Source organism: Bufo bufo, chromosome 5 (genome assembly GCF_905171765.1).
Source record: "Bufo bufo chromosome 5, aBufBuf1.1, whole genome shotgun sequence".
NCBI classification, from domain to species: Eukaryota; Metazoa; Chordata; class Amphibia; order Anura; family Bufonidae; genus Bufo; species Bufo bufo.
Genome location: NC_053393.1, coordinates 354,755,670 through 354,773,718, shown reverse-complemented (window position 1 = coordinate 354,773,718; position 18,049 = coordinate 354,755,670). Strand labels below are relative to the sequence as shown.

Here is an 18,049-nt window from a genome sequence, read left to right as displayed (position 1 = left end):
AAAACTCAATATTTATTGCCCTGATTCTATAGTTTGCAGAAACACCCCATATGTGGTCGTAAACTACTGTACGGGCACACGGTAGGGCGTAGAGGGAAAGGAGCGCCGTGTGGTTTTTGGATGGCAGATTTTGCTGGACTGGTTTATTTACACCATGTCCCATTTGAAGCACCCCTGAGTAGAAACTCCATAAAAGTGACCCCATTTTGGAAACTACGGAATAAGGTGGCAGTTTTGTTTGGACTATTTTTAGGGTACATATGATTTTTGGTTGCTCTATATTAAATTTTTGTGAGGCAAGGTTACCAAAAATAGAAATTCAGAAATTTCATCTCCATTTGCCAAAAACTGTTGAACACCTAAAGGGTTAATAAAGTATGTAAAATCAGTTTTGAATACCTTGAGGGGTGTAGTTTCTTAGATGGGGTCTTTTTTATGGAGTTTCTACTTTATGGGTGTATCAGGGGTTCTTCAAATGGGACATGATGCCAAAAAAAAAAAGGCCATCAAAATCTGCCTTCCCGAAACCTTATGGCATTCCTTTCCTTCTGCGCTGTCACGACCGCTATCCCAGCAGCAGTCGTGTCGCACCAGACGGAGGGGAAGGGGGACCCTTATCTACGGATGGGAAATAGAATGGCCACCCCTGACTAACCCTAAGCTGGCACCTGTCTGCCCTGATACCCTAGACGGGGTGTGAACCCGTGCGGCGAGCAGTATGCCTAAACCCTCAGTCGCCCTAACAAGACTGGACTGGGGAAAGGCCGATGGGAGCGCTAGTCACCATCACTCACGTCTAGGAAAACAACAGGGGAAGACAGCAACAAACAAACAACAGCAGAGATAGACTTATCCAGTCACGAGCAGAGAAGGCGATCCCAAACACGACAGTCCACGCCGGACAAGAGCTCCACAGCAACACCATCAAACGATCTCCTTCCAAGGTCAGAGTAGCACTGGAAGTAAGGACTATATCTGGCAATGACTGCAAGTGAAAGTGAAACTAATATAGTAGCTGGGAGTGGCAGACAGGACTCACCTGAGAAGGATGCCTACAAACTCCCAGTCAGGACAAAAAGGTTCACAAGGCAAAACCCAGATGACATACCCTGAACCACGGAGCAAACTCACAAGCTATCGCGAGTAGCAAGTCGCTGCGACCTTCTCCTCCCAGACCTGTCTGGATCAGTCACAGTCGTGACATGCGCCCTGCCGTTTGGTCATACAGCAGTTTACGAAACTTGTAAGTGTACCCTGAGGTACTCTCACAAAGTTTGTACAGCTTCACGCCATACCTCGCCCGCTTAGAGGGAACATACTGGCAGAAAATGAGTCTCCCCTTGAAAGCAATGAGAGACTCATCAACCGCGACCTCCCTTCCAGGTACATAGGCCTCCAAAAATCTTGCCCCAAAGTGATCAATGACCGGCCTGATTTTGTACAGGCGGTCATAGGCAGCATCACCTTGGGGGGGGGGGGGGCATGCTGCATTATCTGAATGGCCTTAAAACGGTAAAGTGTCATGGCCGTACTGTAAAGTGGGGTCTGGTAGAGGACGTCCCCACTCCAGTAATGCCTGACACAGTTTTTTTTTACTAGGCCCATGTGCAGCACGAGGCCCCAAAACGTCCTCATCTCGTCTGCACTGACCGGAGTCCAGCCACCGACCCTAGCCAAAAAGGAGCCCGGGTGTTCAGCAATGAACTGTTGGGCGTACAAGTTTGTTTGCTCCACCATCAGATTCACAAAGTGGTCACTGAAAAAAAAACTAAAAAAGTCATATTTAGTGAAGCCCACTGTGGGAATCTGGATTCCTGTTTGGCCAACAAAGTCAGGAATCATGGGTTCAAAATCCTCTGGGGTACACCAGACAAGTTCACCAGTAGGGTGCTCAGGTGGACTTATCTGGTGGGCCGGAAAACTAGTATGAGCCACAGGGCTGCTCATACTAGTGTGGACCACAGGGTCCCTGGCATGGGGGCCCCCTGGCTCCGCCTGGCGGCGTCTCCGTCGCTTTGGGGGCTCATTATCATCACTAGATGATGAGGAGGACGCGGATGACAAGAGGAAAGTGGGATCATCCTCATCCTCACTGGGGCTCTCGGAGTCGGAGACAAGCAGGGCGTATGCCTCCTCGGCCGTGAAAACCTTTATTTAGTGTGCGTGTGTGTGGGGGGCGCGGGTCCCTAAGTACCAGGGCATCATGAAGTACCGGTACGTCATGTGTCCCCAACAGGTTAATATGGCTGCATTTTAGAGATTGTATTAGAAACACAACACGTGGATTGCCTGGAGTTATATGGCAATCTTAGTTGGAGTCAGTAAAACCATTGGAGGTCCTGATCGCGCAGCCATAGTATGGACATTAAATCGGAAAGCAGACAGCCATAACATGCATCACATTTGCGGCATTTTTATATTAAGAAGATTTCAAATCCTGTTTAATAAAGTGCCACAGAACTATGTCAGGGTACCTGCACACGTGGCAGATTGCATTTGTTTTTTTCTGTGCGGATTTACACGCAGAAAAAATGCCTCCCTTATTCACTCAGTGGTTTCCATCAGTGACTTTTTTTTTTGCGTGCGAATTTAGCCCTTTTCAATGCACGGGTGAGATCCGCATCAAATCTGCACCAAAAGATACACATGCAGATTTTGGTGCAGATCTGGTGCAGAAACTCACAGAAATCTGTGGATTTTCTGTTTTGAAATCAGCACTCGTCTGCAGTTACCCTTAGGATGCCGTCACACGGGGCAGATTTTGTTGCAGAAAATCTGTTTCAGTATTCTGAATGGGGCTTGCAGAAATCCATGTGCTTCCTGCCAAAGAAGCCCCATTCAAATGAATAGAACAGATTTTCTGGGCACTTAGCTTGATGTATACCCCTGGAGAAGCTCAACACATTTCCATAGGTCCCCATTCACCCCATTTGAGTTTAAGTTTTTGTAGATTCTCACAAGTGACCCGCTCATTGTCATAGTCAGTTTTAGTTGAGATTTAAAATGTACAAGGGCACAATAAATTCATATCCGGATATACAAAGGGTTCATTTGGAATTGCTGGAAAAGGTGGTATAGCCAGTTAGTAAGGGGGTATTTATGGGTGGTGCCACATATTTCACTTGAATGGGGATGAGATGCAATACCAGACACAGCCCCCGGACCAGAGAGGAGCTGTTTCTTTAAAAATTATATTCTTTAAAAACCCTGTCACCATGAAAATGCTATGTAATCTGCAGCATGTTATAGAGCAGGAGGAGCAGAGCAGATTGATATAAAGTTTTATGAGTAAAGATTCATTATAAATGATAATTTAAATTTGTGCTCATTCTGGGCTTTGATGTCAAGGAGGTGGTCCTATCAGTGATTGACAGCCTTCCCTCTATAACCGTGCATACCGAAACAGCTGTCAATCACTGATAGGACCGCCTCCTTCACGTCAAAGCCCAGAATCAGAAAGAATTTAAATGATTAAATTACAAGTTTTACTGAATCTTTTCCCATTAAACTACATATCAATCTGCTCCGCTCCTCCTGCTCTATAACATGCTGCCGGCAGCTCAGACACCATGTTCAGTGTGACAGGTTCCCTTTAAGCATAAGGAAGTGGGTACATTTTCACATGGGTGATATGGGTGTACTAAGCTAAGTTCCTTAAATAAATACAGTAATAATAACTAAATATAAATATAAAACATAAAGCTAGGGCTACATGGTGACCTGTTGCAGGTCGAAACACGACCACATTCATTAGTTGTGAAAGTGCCTCATTACTCAGCTTCACTTTGTGCCATATTGCAGTTCTATTCAATATAACAAATATGCATTAATAGGCAACATCTGAAATGGAGGAAAAAAATTGAATTATAGGTACAATTACTGTACATTTTAGAAGGAGGTTGTGATAACCATTAAGAAGCTAATATGCAATAATAGTCAACATCTGAACGGGAGAAAGAACGAGATTATAGATGCAATTACCTTGGATTTTGGAAGGAAGTTGTGATAACCTACAAGCACTTACTGACCTGTGATAAATTAGATTATACGTGCTGTAGATTGCTTAGCCTCTAGTTTATACCTCGGTAATGTGGAAGACATGCCTGCCATAGGTAAATACACTGCTCAAAAAAATAAAGGGAACACTTAAACAACACAATGTAACTCCAAGTCAATCGCACTTCTGTGAAATCAAACTGTCCACTTAGGAAGCAACACTGAGTGACAATCAATTTCACATGCTGTTGTGCAAATGGGATAGACAACAGGGGGAAATTATAGGCAATTAGCAAGACACCCCCAATAAAGGAGTGGTTCTACAGGTGGTGACCACAGATCACGTCTCAGTTCCTATGCTTCCTGGCTGATGTTTTGGTCACTTTTGAATGCTGGCGGTGCTTTCACTCTAGTGGTAGCATGAGACGGAGTCTACAACCCACACAAGTGGCTCAGGTAGTGCAGCTTATCCAGGATGGCACATCAATGCGAGCTGTGGCAAGAAGGTTTGCTGTGTCTGTCAGTGTAGTGTCCAGAGCATGGAGGCGCTACCAGGAGACAGGCCAGTACATCAGGAGACGTGGAGGAGGCCGTAGGAGGGCAACAACCCAGCAGCAGGACCGCTACCTCCGCCTTTGTGCAAGGAGGAACAGGAGGAGCACTGCCAGAGCCCTGCAAAATGACCTCCAGCAGGCCACAAATGTTCATGTGTCTACTCAAACGGTGAGAAACAGACTCCATGAGGGTGATATGAGGGCCGACATCCACAGGTGGGGGTTGTGCTTACAGCCCAACACCGTGCAGGACGTTTGGCATTTGCCAGAGAACACCAAGATTGGCAAATTCGCCACTGGCGCCCTGTGCTCTTCACAGATGAAAGCAGGTCACACTGAGCACATGTGACAGACAGACGTGACAGAGTCTTGAGACGCCGTGGAGAACGTTCTGCTGCCTGCAACATCCTCCAGCATGACCAGTTTGGCATTGGGTCAGTAATGGTGTGGGGTGGCATTTCTTTGGAGGGCCGCACAGCCCTCCATGTGCTCGCCATTAGGTACCGAGATGAGATCCTCAGACCCCTTGTGAGACCATATGCTGGTGCGGTTGGCCCTGGGTTCCTCCTAATGCAAGACAATGCTAGACCTCATGTGGCTGGAGTGTGTCAGCAGTTCCTGCAAGACGAAGGCATTGATGTAATGGACTGGCCCGCCAGTTCCCCAGACCTGAATCCAATTGAGCACATCTGGGACATCATGTCTCGCTCTATCCACCAACGTCACGTTGCACCACAGACTGTCCAGGAGTTGGCAGATGCTTTAGTCCAGGTCTGGGAGGAGATCCCTCAGGAGACCTTCCGCCACCTCATCAGGAGCATGCACAGGCATTGTAGGGAGGTCATACAGGCACGTGGAGGCCACACACACTACTGAGCCTCATTTTGACTTGTTTTAAGGACATTACATCAAAGTTTGATCAGCCTGTAGTGTGTTTTTCCAGACCTCCATGGGTTGAAACCTCCATGGGTTGAAAAATTCGATTTCCATTTTTAATTTTTGTGTGATTTTGTTGTCAGCACATTTAACTATGTAAAGAACAAAGTATTTCAGAAGAATATTTAATGAATTCAGATCTAGGATGTGTTATTTTTGTGTTCCCTTTATTTGTGTATGTATATCTGCTATATTCAGTGTTTATTATCACTTTGTCCCAGCTCTGAACCAGTCTTTTATACTGCTACTATATCCTCCTCTTTATAAGCCTTTAACAATTGTAAATCTCCTTATAGTAACCATAATGAACTTTCATTCCTATATACCTCATCTACATTGTCACAAGCATTACCCTTTACCCTTTAGGGTAAGTTCACATGCTGCAGATTTGTTTCAGACAAGTATGACTGTGCCATTCATCTGAACCGGTTTGGCAGATATACATGCACATGCTGCAAAGGCAACCCAGGTCACAATAATCCTATGCTGCATGGATAGTTGGGATTACATTTTGCTTTTAGTGAGAGGATGTATAAACTACAGATACACAGGGCCGTATTTACAGTTCATGCGCCCTCCCCCAAATTGATGTCCCTAGGCATTTAGCTATCCCTCTAAACTCCTCATATGCATGCACGCTTAGGCTGGGTTCAAATCATGTTTCTACCCTATGTTTAACGTATATGTTGGGGAAAAAAGGATGCGAATGCGCAGCACACTACACTTTTCCATCCTGCAGAGTCCAGCAAGAAAACGTATATGTTAACCCCTTCCTGGTGGAGCTATTTTCAGTATTTGTTTTTTACTCCCCGCCTTCTAGTAACTTTTTTATTTTTTCATTCATTATAGTCGTATGAGGACTTGTTTTTCTTTTTCTGGACAAGTTGTACTTTCAAATGACACCATTTAATATTGCATAGGATGCAAAATGCTATTCCACCACAGTTGGAATGGGTTTTGTTTTTACAGCATTCACTATGCGGTAAAACTGAGTTCACTCTCCGGGTCAGTACAATTATGGTGCAAAACATTTGAAAAAATTATTGTTTTCTTTTTATCGCCATATTCTGACACTCGTAACATTTTTATAATTATGTCTATGGAGCTGTGTTAGAGCTTATTTTTTTGTGGGACATTCTGTAGTTTTTATTGATACAATTTTGGGATGTGTACTACTTTTTGACTAACTTCAGCACTATATACATCTTACTTACAGTGATGTCTCCTCTCTTGATGTAGATGTTCTCTTTCCTCATCTTCTCCATTCGGCCCATACCACCATGACAATGCTAGTAATATCAGGTACTTTAAAGGGTTTTTTTCACTTCAGCAAGTGGAAATTATCATGTAGAGAAAGTTAAGGCTACTTTCACACTAGCGTTTTGGCTTTCCATTTGTGAGATCCGTCATATTCTCTCACAAGCGGTCCAAAACGGATCAGTTTTGCCCTAATGCATTCTGAATGGAAAAGGCTCAGAATTCATCAGTTTGCCTCCATTCAGTCACCATTCTGCTCTGGAGGCGGACACCAAAACTCTGCCTGCAGCGTTTTGCTGTCCGCCTAACGAAGCGGAGCCAAACGGATCCGTCCTGGCACACAATGTAAGTCAATGGGGATAGATCCCTTTTCTCTGACACAATTGAAAACGGATCCGTCCCCCATTGACTTTCAATTGTGTTCAAGACAGATCAGTCATGGCTATAGAAGACATAATACAACCGGATCCGTTCATGACGGATGCATGCGGTTGTATTATTGTAACAGAAGAGTTTTTGCTGATCCATGACGGATCCGCAAAAAACGCTAGTGTGAACGCTACCAAGCCACTTAATAGTCTATTTTTATTACCCATATTGCTTCTTTTGCTGCCTGGATTCATTTTTCCATCAAATTATACACTGCTCATTTCACTCCGTCAGTGGTGGTCATGCTTGTACACTATAGGAAAAAATGACAGCCTCTCTAGTAACTGGGACCGTGGGAGCGCACATAGGCTGTTGCTTTTTTATAGTATGCAAGCACAGCCATGCTAATGGATTGCGGGGTGGTCGTAACCATGGAAACGAGCAGTGTCTAATGTGATGGAAAAATGTATCTAACCAGCAAAGGAAGCAATATGGATAATAACAATACATTAGTAAATGCCTTGTATTAACATTCTCTGCATAATAAATGCCATTTGCTGAAGTGACACAACCCCTTTAAGCACCTGGCAAACAGCCGCAGGTGCCCCACCATCCTGTGGCGAGAGTGGCAGTATTTTGTACTCTACTGTGGTGTCTGGTTCTACTGAAGCAGTATTTTGTGTTGCACTGTTCTGCTAGGGCAGTATTTTGTGCTTCACTATGGTATTGCAGGCACCACCTACTTCTTGTACCTACCCGCTTGTGTTGTTCCATCTTCTGTCAATTTGGTCCCGCCTACAACATGGAGCTTTTTTTTTTTTCCAGGGCCACTTTAAGTTGTAAGGCAAACAAATTTGTTTATGGTGCCAAGGGGTTCAGGTTTAGCCAGTTAGACCCATCTTTCTTTTACAGCAAAATACCATTGTGTATTACTCATTACTAAAGTACTAAACAATTAAATAAACAAAATTAAAAAATAACGGAATAGTCAGTTGCTCTGCTTGTTGACAGGACACATTTGTTGCAGAACTGCAGCCCTGAAGGACTACAATACAGTGCCAGAATACAGTGCATGTGCCTGCATTGAGAATGCAGAGTGCTGATGGGATCACTGCTCCTGCAGGGTAGCAGCTAAGAGTCCTAACAGCCCTGCAAAAGAGAATCTTTCCGATAGTTACATTATATTAGGAAAATGCTCTGTACACATCTCATCTTGAATGCGTCTCGAAACCAGGGAATTGTAGTGCTGTACTTTGACTTTGCCATTGCCTCAATAATCTCTTTAACTAGTCGGGCATTCTTTACTTACTACTAAAAATAGGTTAAAAGCCTGGAACCTGGAAAGAAGAGGAATACCACTAGGAATTACACCCATGGCCTCATTCTATTTAGCACAAGAGATAAAACAATAAAATCAGGAGTGGGATAGTAAAGTATATGAGGTATCATTAAAAATGCATTACTCTAACACGTTAAAGAACTTGTACTGAACCGTAAGCAAATTTAATTTGTGATGCATTTCTGTGATAACGCTGCAAGTGTTTCTCAGAGTAGTGATCCCCCTGGTTTCAATACTATCACTTATACAGTATGTGGACATTAAAGGGTTTTTCTGGGATTTTTATATTGATAACCTTTTCTCAGGATAAGTCATCAATACCACCGATCAGCTGGTTAAAGAGAAGACCGTGCTCTATGCGAGCGCAGCCTTCCCTTTATTGTTTACCTGATCGACATCACAGCGGTGAGCAGTGTAATTACAAGCCATTCACTTCAGAGGGACGGCTCCTTGCTGTTCAAGTGTATATTGGACGGCTTGTAATTACACCTGCTCACAGCTGCAATGTCGACGGAGAGCAGGTAAACTATAAAAGGAAGGCTGCGCTCGCACGGCGCGCAGCCTTCTCTTCAACCAGCTGATTGTCAATGGTGCCGAACCACCGCCGGTCAGATATTGACGACCTATCCCGAGGATAGGTCATCAGTATAAAAATCCCAGAAAATCCCTTTAATGTGAATTGCCATGTGATTAAGCTGAACTTGATAGGTCTCGTTCACTTATATCTCTTCTATCCGTCCATTCCTTTTTTCGCCTGAGTTATATCAACTAATGAAAAAGTTGTGCTCTTTGTCTGGCATCCATGGGTAATAAAAGTACCCAAAGAGGTCAAAACTGATGCACTTATATAGCACTACTATATTCCGCAGCACTTTACATACATTAGCATCAAGCTGTCTCCAATGGGGCTCACAATCTAAGGTCCCTAACAGTATGTCTTTGGAGTGTGGGAGGAAACCCACACAAACACGGGGAGAACATACAGACTTCATGCAGATATTGTCCTTAGTCCCATTTGAACCCTAAGGACCACAGCGCTGCAAGGCACCAGTGCAGTAACCACTGAGCCATCGTGCTTCCACATGAGCCATTATCATGATGAACTCACACTAATAAACCTGTAGCTTGATGAACTGATTTGTCATCAGAAGTAAGACATTACGTGTCCGTCACAGATATAGCAAGTCAATCAATGCTTGTTAAGCACCATTTATATTGAGGAGTCATTGGTACTGTATGTGACCTAACCATTGTCCGATTCTTCAGGCACTTTCAGTTTCCTTTTTTGCTGCCAGCACATCCAATAATTTTATGCCAGAATAAATAATGTGATCATCTGAGAAATAAGGGTTTGATCATTGTTGGCTGATCACTGGGCAATAATCAGGAACATATGTTCTTACATTTCTTCTGGAAGTTCTCCCATAAGCTAGCCATTTCATTAGGTGGATATCATCAGATCCCACTGGTTTGCAGTTGTATTAAAGAGCATTCTAATATAATGGACCGTCTGATTGTATCAGACATTCTTGAGAAAAGCAGAGTTGGCCACAACCATGAACGTTCATGTGTATATGGAGATTGAAGGTTAATAACTGCTATTGCAACATTCGTAGAGTTGTTATTTCATGTGTATTGTCAGCTTTTTGGGCCATTAATTTTTCAATAGTGCACTGGAAAATGGAGTTCATAACTGGAAAGCATAGCAGCTCTGGAAAGGTGGAGGCTAGAACATGTGTGGACAGGCTAGATGTGTGGATTGCCTCAAGGCAGGAACATCTATTTGGCATTTGTTTTACTATACTTGGGTGAAATTTGTACTAGAGAAGAACCAATGATCCCAAAGCATCTCTTAATACTTATTGATACTAGTATAATACATTCCTCCAAATCACCTTGAGGACTGAGGATAGGTCATCAGTACTAGATTGAAGTGGCTCCATCTCCTGGCACCTACACAATCAATGTGTCAAACACCTTGCTGAAGTGTCTCTTCCCCTTCATTGTCTACTAGGCATAGCTCTGTCCTATTAGTAGTGGCTGTGTCTGTTATAACAGCTAAGTCCCATTCCCTTGAATAGGAAGAAGCTTGAGTGAGCTGTTATACTAGACGGAGCCACTACAGTAAGTTACTGACTACTGACTAGTTCACAATGTACCTTCAAATAGCTGATCAGCTGAGGTGCTGAGTCAGTGACAACACTAGTATTAAAGATGTTGTGTAGTTTATAGTTATTGATGATCTATCCTCAGGATAGGTCATCAATATCAGATTGGCAGGGGTCCAACTCCTGGCACCCGTGCCGATCAGCTGTTTGAAGGGGCTCTGACACTTGTGCAAGCACTGCGTCCTCTTCACTGTTTACCTGACTTTATCTACTTTGTAGAAGCAGTGCAGGGTAATTACAGCTGATTATACCATTCAAGTGATTGGGAGCTATAATTACAATGTACCGTCACTACAGAGGAGACATCGTGCAGGTAAACATTGAAGAGGACGCAGCACTACCACGAGCCCCTTCAAACAGATGATCTGGGGGGTACTGGGAGTCAGACCCCTGTCGATCTGATATTGATGACCTGTACTGAGGATAGTACCTCAATATCTGTAGCACAGACAACCTCTATGACGGTTATCCTTAGCATAGGCTATCAACTTTAAGGTCCTACATAACACTTTATCATTGTCAAAGGGTATGTTACACTAGTGCCTTATGGGAGACTACATTAGCAATATACATATCGGAGACTCAGTTTAAATCTGTTTTTTGAGAATGGAAGAACTATCTTTAAAAATAAATTGTATGGCTTTTATTTAATGACTTCTATTATTTATTTTATCAAAACTCATTCAGGTATATTTTTGTAGGAAAAATTAGCATAGCATATGTAAGCATAAAATGGAAGCATTCATTTTCCTGTTGCGCAGATTATTATTATTATTATTATTATTATTATTATGCTTTCTCTATTGGAATTCCTTTTGCTATTACCTAATGCATGTTTGTTAATTCATTGCTGTACAGAAAACTATTTTGCAAACATTGAAGTAGTTCCCAAACCAGTACCTGTCCTAGAGGTACAATAAGTGACTCACACACCCAGCATGTCCATGCATGACATTACCGTGTAATAATTTCTCTTGTGATGTTGCTGCAGAGAAATTGCTTCCACTTTCCCAGACACTTCTATGGCTGGGCACACCTTGCGATCGATTGTTTTTTATTCCCCAGGAGTTTTCTGGGGTTTTAATATTGATATGAGCCTCGGATGCTCTCCCTTGCCCTGCGCTGGATTGCGCAGGGCAATGGTTTGTTTACCTCCGCACACTGCTAGGCAGAGGCTTCCGCCCAGCAGTGTATTCGGGACGTCACCAGCACTGATGGGCCGGCATTTATAATGTAGAGAAAGTTAATACAAGGGACTTACTAATGTATTGTGGTTGTCCATATTATATCCTTTGGTAGCTGGATTCATTTTTCCGTCACATTACACACTATAATAACAATGCCTAAATAAGTGGCTTGTATTAACGTTCTCTACATAATAAATGCTATTTGCAGAAGTGACACAACTCCTTTAATATTAATGGTAGTAGGAGTAGTAGGAGTTTTCCATGCCTCATCTATTCAAAATGTAAACATAAGTCGCTATGACTAATCCCCTGACATAAAGCTCACTTTAAGGCCTCTTTCACACGGGCGTCATGTTTTTTGCCCGGATAAGATGCGGGTGCGTTGCGGGAAAATGCGCGATTTTTCTGCGCGAGTGCAAAACATTGTAATGCGTTTTGCATGCACGTGAAAAAAATCTGCATGTTTGGTACCCAAACCCGGACTTCTTCATAGAAGTCCGGGTTTGGGTTAGGTGTTGTGTAGATTGTATTATTTTCCCTTATAACATGGTTATAAGGGAAAATAATAGCATTCTTAATACAGAATGCATAGTAAAATAGGGCTGGAGGGGTTAAAAAAAATAAAATAAAAATGTAACTCACCTTAATCCACTTGATCGCGCAGCCGGCATCTCTTCTGTCTTCTTCTTTGCTGTGCACAGGAATAGGACCTTTGATGACGTCACTGTGCTCATCACATGGTCCAATCACATGGTTCATCACCATGGTGAGTGACCATGTGATTGGATCATGTGATGGGACATCACCACAGGTCCTTAGCCGGCAGCTCAACATTACAGAAGAAGACAGAGATCCGCAACTATGCGATCAAGTGGACTCGGTGAGTTAAATAATTTTTTATTTTTAACCCCTCCATCACTATTTTACTTTGCATTCTGTATTCAGAATGCTATTATTTTCCCTTATAACCATGTTATAAGGGAAAATAATACAGATGGGGTCCCCAGCCCGATCGTCACCTAGCAACCATGCGTGAAAATCGCACCGCATCCGCACTTGCTTGCGATTTTCACGCAGCCCCATTCACTTCTATAGGGCCTGCGTTGCGTGAAAAAACGCTGAATATAGAGCATGCTGCGATTTTCACGCAACGCACAAGTGATGCGTGAAAATCACCGCTCGTGTGCACAGCCCCATAGAAATGTATGGGTCAGGATTCAGTGCAGGTGCAATGCGTTCAACTCACGCATTGCACCCGCGCGGAATGCTCGCCCGCGTGAAAGGGGCCTACGGCTGGTTTCACACGGGCGTTGCGGGAAAATGTGCGTTGCGGGAACGCGATTTTTCCGCGCGAGTGCAAAACATTGTAATGCGTTTTGCACTCGCGTGAGAAAAATCGCACATGTTTGGTACCCAATCGCACATGTTTGGTACCCAAACCCGAACTTCTTCACAGAAGTTCGGGCTTGGGATCGGTGTTCTGTAGATTGTATTATTTTCCCTTATAACATGGTTATAAGGGAAAATAATAGCATTCTGAATACAGAATGCATAGTAAAACAGCGCTGGAGGGGTTAAAAAAAAATTAAATTTTTTTTAACTCACCTTAGTCCACTTGATCACGGCCCGGCATCTCCTTCTGTCTCCTTTGTTGAACAGGACCTGTGGTGAGCATTAATTACAGGAACAGGACCTTTGATGACGTCACTCCGGTCATCACATGATCCATCACCATGGTAAAAGATCATGTGACGTACCATGTGATGACCGGAGTGACGTCATCAAAGGTCCTGTTCCTGTATTTAATGCTTACCACAGGTCCTATTCAACAAAGGAGACAGAAGGAGATGCCGGGCTACGCGATCAAGTGGACTAAGGTGAGTTAAATTATTATTATTATTTTTTAACCCCTCCAGCGCTGTTTTACTAAGCATTCTGTATTCAGAATGCTATTATTTTCCCTTATAACCATGTTATAAGGGAAAATAATAATGATCGGGTCTCCATCCCGATCGTCTCCTAGCAACCGTGCGTGAAAATCGCACCGCATCCGCACTTGCTTGCGGATGCTTGCGATTTTCACGCAACCGCATTCACTTCTATAGGGCCTGCGTTGCGTGAAAAATGCTGAATATAGAGCATGCTGCGATTTTCACGCAACGCATAAGTGATGCGTGAAAATTACCGCTCATGTGAACAGCCCAATAGAAATGAATGGGTCGGTATTCAGTGCGGGTGCAATGCGTTCACCTCACGCATCGCATCCGCGCGGAATACTCGCCCGTGTGAAAGGGGCCTTAGAGTATGTTTCTTTTGATGTATGACAAGAACAGTTGGATAAACTAAGATTATGTGGATCATTTCATTATGGAATGCCCTTCTAACTTTATTCTCATTGTGCTTTATTATACTAAATTGCCTCATACAGATGTTCAGGCACAATCTCATGCTAAATATTCAGCACCTTGGATTATATCATGTGAAGGTTATTGATAGTGTTCCGTACTTTTGTTCCCATAGGGTCGTATTTGCAGGAAAGCTGGAAAATCTAAAAAAGCCTTTAGCCGCAAAGAGGCAGAAGCAACATTTAAGAGTTTGGTGAAGACTCATGAGAAGTACGGATGGGTTACTCCACCAGTGTCTGATGGTTGACATAGACCACCCTGATGAATAGACTTCAAGAAAAAGGGGGAAGGAAACCGCTTCACTGAGAGAAAAAATTATATATATTTAAGAAAAAAGTCACTATGCCATCTCCTCAGTGCTGTACACCATACGTCATCCATCTGTCTTTTTCTACTTCAACTTCAATTTATGAATGTGATTGACAGGAAGACTTAATTTATGTTCAGAAGTGTTTACACTGGAAGAAATGGAAGAAGAAAAGTACATGGCACAGAATGTTGTATTGCAGTCATGTTTCAAGACTTATGATTGAGCATCTTCAGGTCACTGTAGAGAGAAAGTTTGAGGTTGCTTCATTATCCATCCTAGACGCATGGTTTTCGGCTTCTTCCATTGACAGCAGAGCCAAAAAGCAACAGTGAAAGTTCTAGCCACTGCTGCTCGATTTATGTAAATGTACATGAAGCCGTTAATATTTAATAGGCAGGCGGTGCATTGCAGGTACATGTTTGCTGTGCTGTTTATCTTTGTCTATTTTCCTGGCAGGTCAACACAACATTGAAGATTTGTCTTTATGTGGAACTGTGGTCCGCTGTGACTCAAATTTTAGACCTCATTTGTGTTCGATGTGATCTGTGTTGGATAACTGACGAAATATAACAGTGGAAAAAAAATAATAAAGAGTTATAGTGTGGAACTATTGTAAAATAAAATCATTTCAAAAGTATTTGCAAGTTTATTTTGATTATAGTGATCCCTAACGAGCAGTGGCCAGAAGGTCGGGGTCCAGGCTTTCATGTCATTAGTAAAAGGTCCCCTTGTCTCTTCGGATTATTAATTAGATGTTCCCTAGCAGGAATCTTAAGCTGACATTTTGCTTGGCTGATAACGATAACTGCTCTTATGTGATGTAAGGTGTCCATTTGTTTTTTTGTGTGTTGCTAACAATGTTATAATTACTAAATGCCGCAAGAAGGGCAACTGCAAATTATGTGTAATTTTACAGCCAACATATAATCATTATATAGCTATTGGTCATGCAGAAATGAGATTTGTCAGTTTGTCATCATGTTGCCATCATTACATAACACACACAACACACAAGTTTTTTCTTTATCTGTGTATTTAGTTAATACTAAAAGAGGATCTGTCAGATGTGCCCATCTGTTTTAGTAGATACTTGTATTCTCCATAATATAGCAATTCTGGAGCACCAGTGGCGTGCCTAGGGTGTTTGGCACCCGGGGCGGGTCCTTTCTCTGCCCCTCCCCGCTGTCCCCCAATACTTGACCACATACCTCTTACATCCAGAAACATCTCCTGCCATGTAGACATTCTCTTTCCTCTTCTCCTCCGTTAGACCGCCATGACAAATTCTTTCAGCCGCATCTTGTCTCTACAGAGTTTGTAACACAGACACGTTCGATTTCTCAGTTATTCCATCAATCTCCCCATGCTGGTGTCCCCACAGTGTCATCCTGCTGCCACCCCCAATACTGTGCCCGTTGTTCCCCCCAATGCCCCAGGTACTATACTGCTGGAAAAATAGTGACCCCAGTAGACATAATTGGAGTCATTTATCAAAATGGTGTAAAGTAGAACTGGATTTCCAAAAGAGCTGTCAAAAATGAAAGGTGAAATCTGATTGGCTGCTATGGGCAACTAAGCCAGTTCTACTTTTCACCAGTTTGATAAATTACCCCAAATGTTCCTATAGTGTCCATAGCAGCTATAATGTCCCCTAGAGTGCCCCCAGTAATAATAACACCCTATATTGTGCTCCAGGCAATAATCCCTGTATAGTGTCCCCAGATATAATAGAATTGCCCCTATAGTGCCTCCCCAATAGCAAGGCCCCCCACGCTGCCCCCATATAGTAATTTCCCCCACACTGCTCCCACACAGTAGTTTCTCCCACACTTCTCCCATACAGTAATTTCCCCCACACTGCTCCCACACAGTAGTTTCCCCCACACTGCTCCCATACAGTAATTTCCTCCACACTGCCCCATACAGTAACTTCCGCCACACTGCCCCAATGCAGTAATTTCCTCCGCACTGCCCCATACAGTAATTTCCCCCACACTGCCCCCCACACAGTAGTTCCCTCAATACAGTAGTTTCCCACACACTTCCCCCCACACAGTAGTTTCCCCCACACTGCCCCCATACAGTAATCTCCCCCACACTGCCCCCATACAGTAATCTCCCCCACACTACCCCATACAGTAATCTCCCCCACACTGCCTCCATACAGTAATCTCCCCCACACTGCCCCCATACAGTAATTCCCCCCACACTGCCCCCACACAGTAATCTCCCCCACACTGCCCGGCACACAGTAGTTTCCCCCACACAGTAGTATCCCCCACACTTTCCCCATACAGTAGTCTCCCCTACACAGTAGTTTCCCCCACACTGCCCCCACACAGTAGTTTCCCCCACATTGCCCATATAGTAATTTGCTCCCCACATAGTAATTCCTCCCATAATTATTGCCCCCACATAGTAATCCCTCCCATAATAATTTGCCCCCACACAGTATCCCACCATATTTTCCCCCCTCATGTCCCCCAAAGTGGCACATAAAATAAAAAAGAAAAAAAAAGAAACCTAAAAGCTGAATACTCACCTACGCTTGCTCGCAGAGTCCCGGCTCTGTGCTGCTGAGTCCCAGCACAGGCGCGCGCAATGACTTCACTACCGCATAGGCCTCAGGCCTACTAGGCCTTAAGCCTATGGCGGTGATCGGCAGCGGGGCAGGGAACTATGCACTCCGCTCCCGTGCCCCACCGCAGTATGTGGGCGTCAGCGCTTCAGCAATGAGCGCTTCTATCTGTATTGATGGAAGCGTTCATTGCTTCTGGGCCTGGCAGTGGCACCTCTGTGAGAGCCGGCACCCAGGGCGGACCGCCCCCCCCCCCGGGCACGCCACTGTGGAGCACCTCTTCTTTGAGCTCTGCATTGTGCCATTCTCCTGTTATTCATCTTGTAAATGTATTCAGTACATTGAAAACAGAATATAAACATTTTGCTTGTTATTAGGGTGCGACAATAAGGGTACAGCAACATGCCGTCACAGCCAGGTTTGCTGAGTAACAGTGATCCCATAAAAAACTGGCAGTGTTGGACTTCTTGCGATGGGAATGATCACATTAATTTCTATGGGATCACCGCTACTCAGCGGACCTGACCGCGACGTGTTGCGCGACCAGTGCCACTGTGCATCTGTACCCTAAATAATTAAGGATTAGTATCCTTGTGAATCAAATGCATTTTGAAATAATTGATGCAATTTCCCCAATTATCTTGCTTGCAGCAATTTTTGATGGTTGGATGGTCAATAGTGTGTATACTCACACAATTTGTCAAGATGAATAGTTGTCAAATTATACATGCATTGACAGGAGGATTAAAAGGTCTATAAAAACCTAGTTTGGGATTATTTTATGATTACGATCATTATTTTTTATATCAAATCTCTTTAAAATTAAACATGTCAATCAGACATTTCACAAACCAGTGGAGTCAGGAAGCTTTGGTGGATAGTGCACTTCCAAGCGCAGCGGCCTCCTCACTGAAAACAGATACTTATTTGAAACATGTTCGTTCTCAAGG

General features: G+C 43.6%; 1 protein-coding gene across 1 annotated transcript in view; it reads left to right on the top strand.

The window, feature by feature from the left end:
* The window catches only part of UBE2QL1 (ubiquitin conjugating enzyme E2 Q family like 1), a 74,418-nt gene extending 59,268 nt beyond the window's left edge, over positions 1-15,150 (top strand). The window contains exon 2 of the mRNA XM_040432358.1: positions 14,327-15,150. Coding sequence (XP_040288292.1) covers positions 14,327-14,458 — 132 coding nt within the window. The 3' untranslated portion in view covers positions 14,459-15,150. The remainder of the gene's footprint in view (positions 1-14,326) is intronic.
* Positions 15,151-18,049: the final 2,899 nt, after the last annotated feature.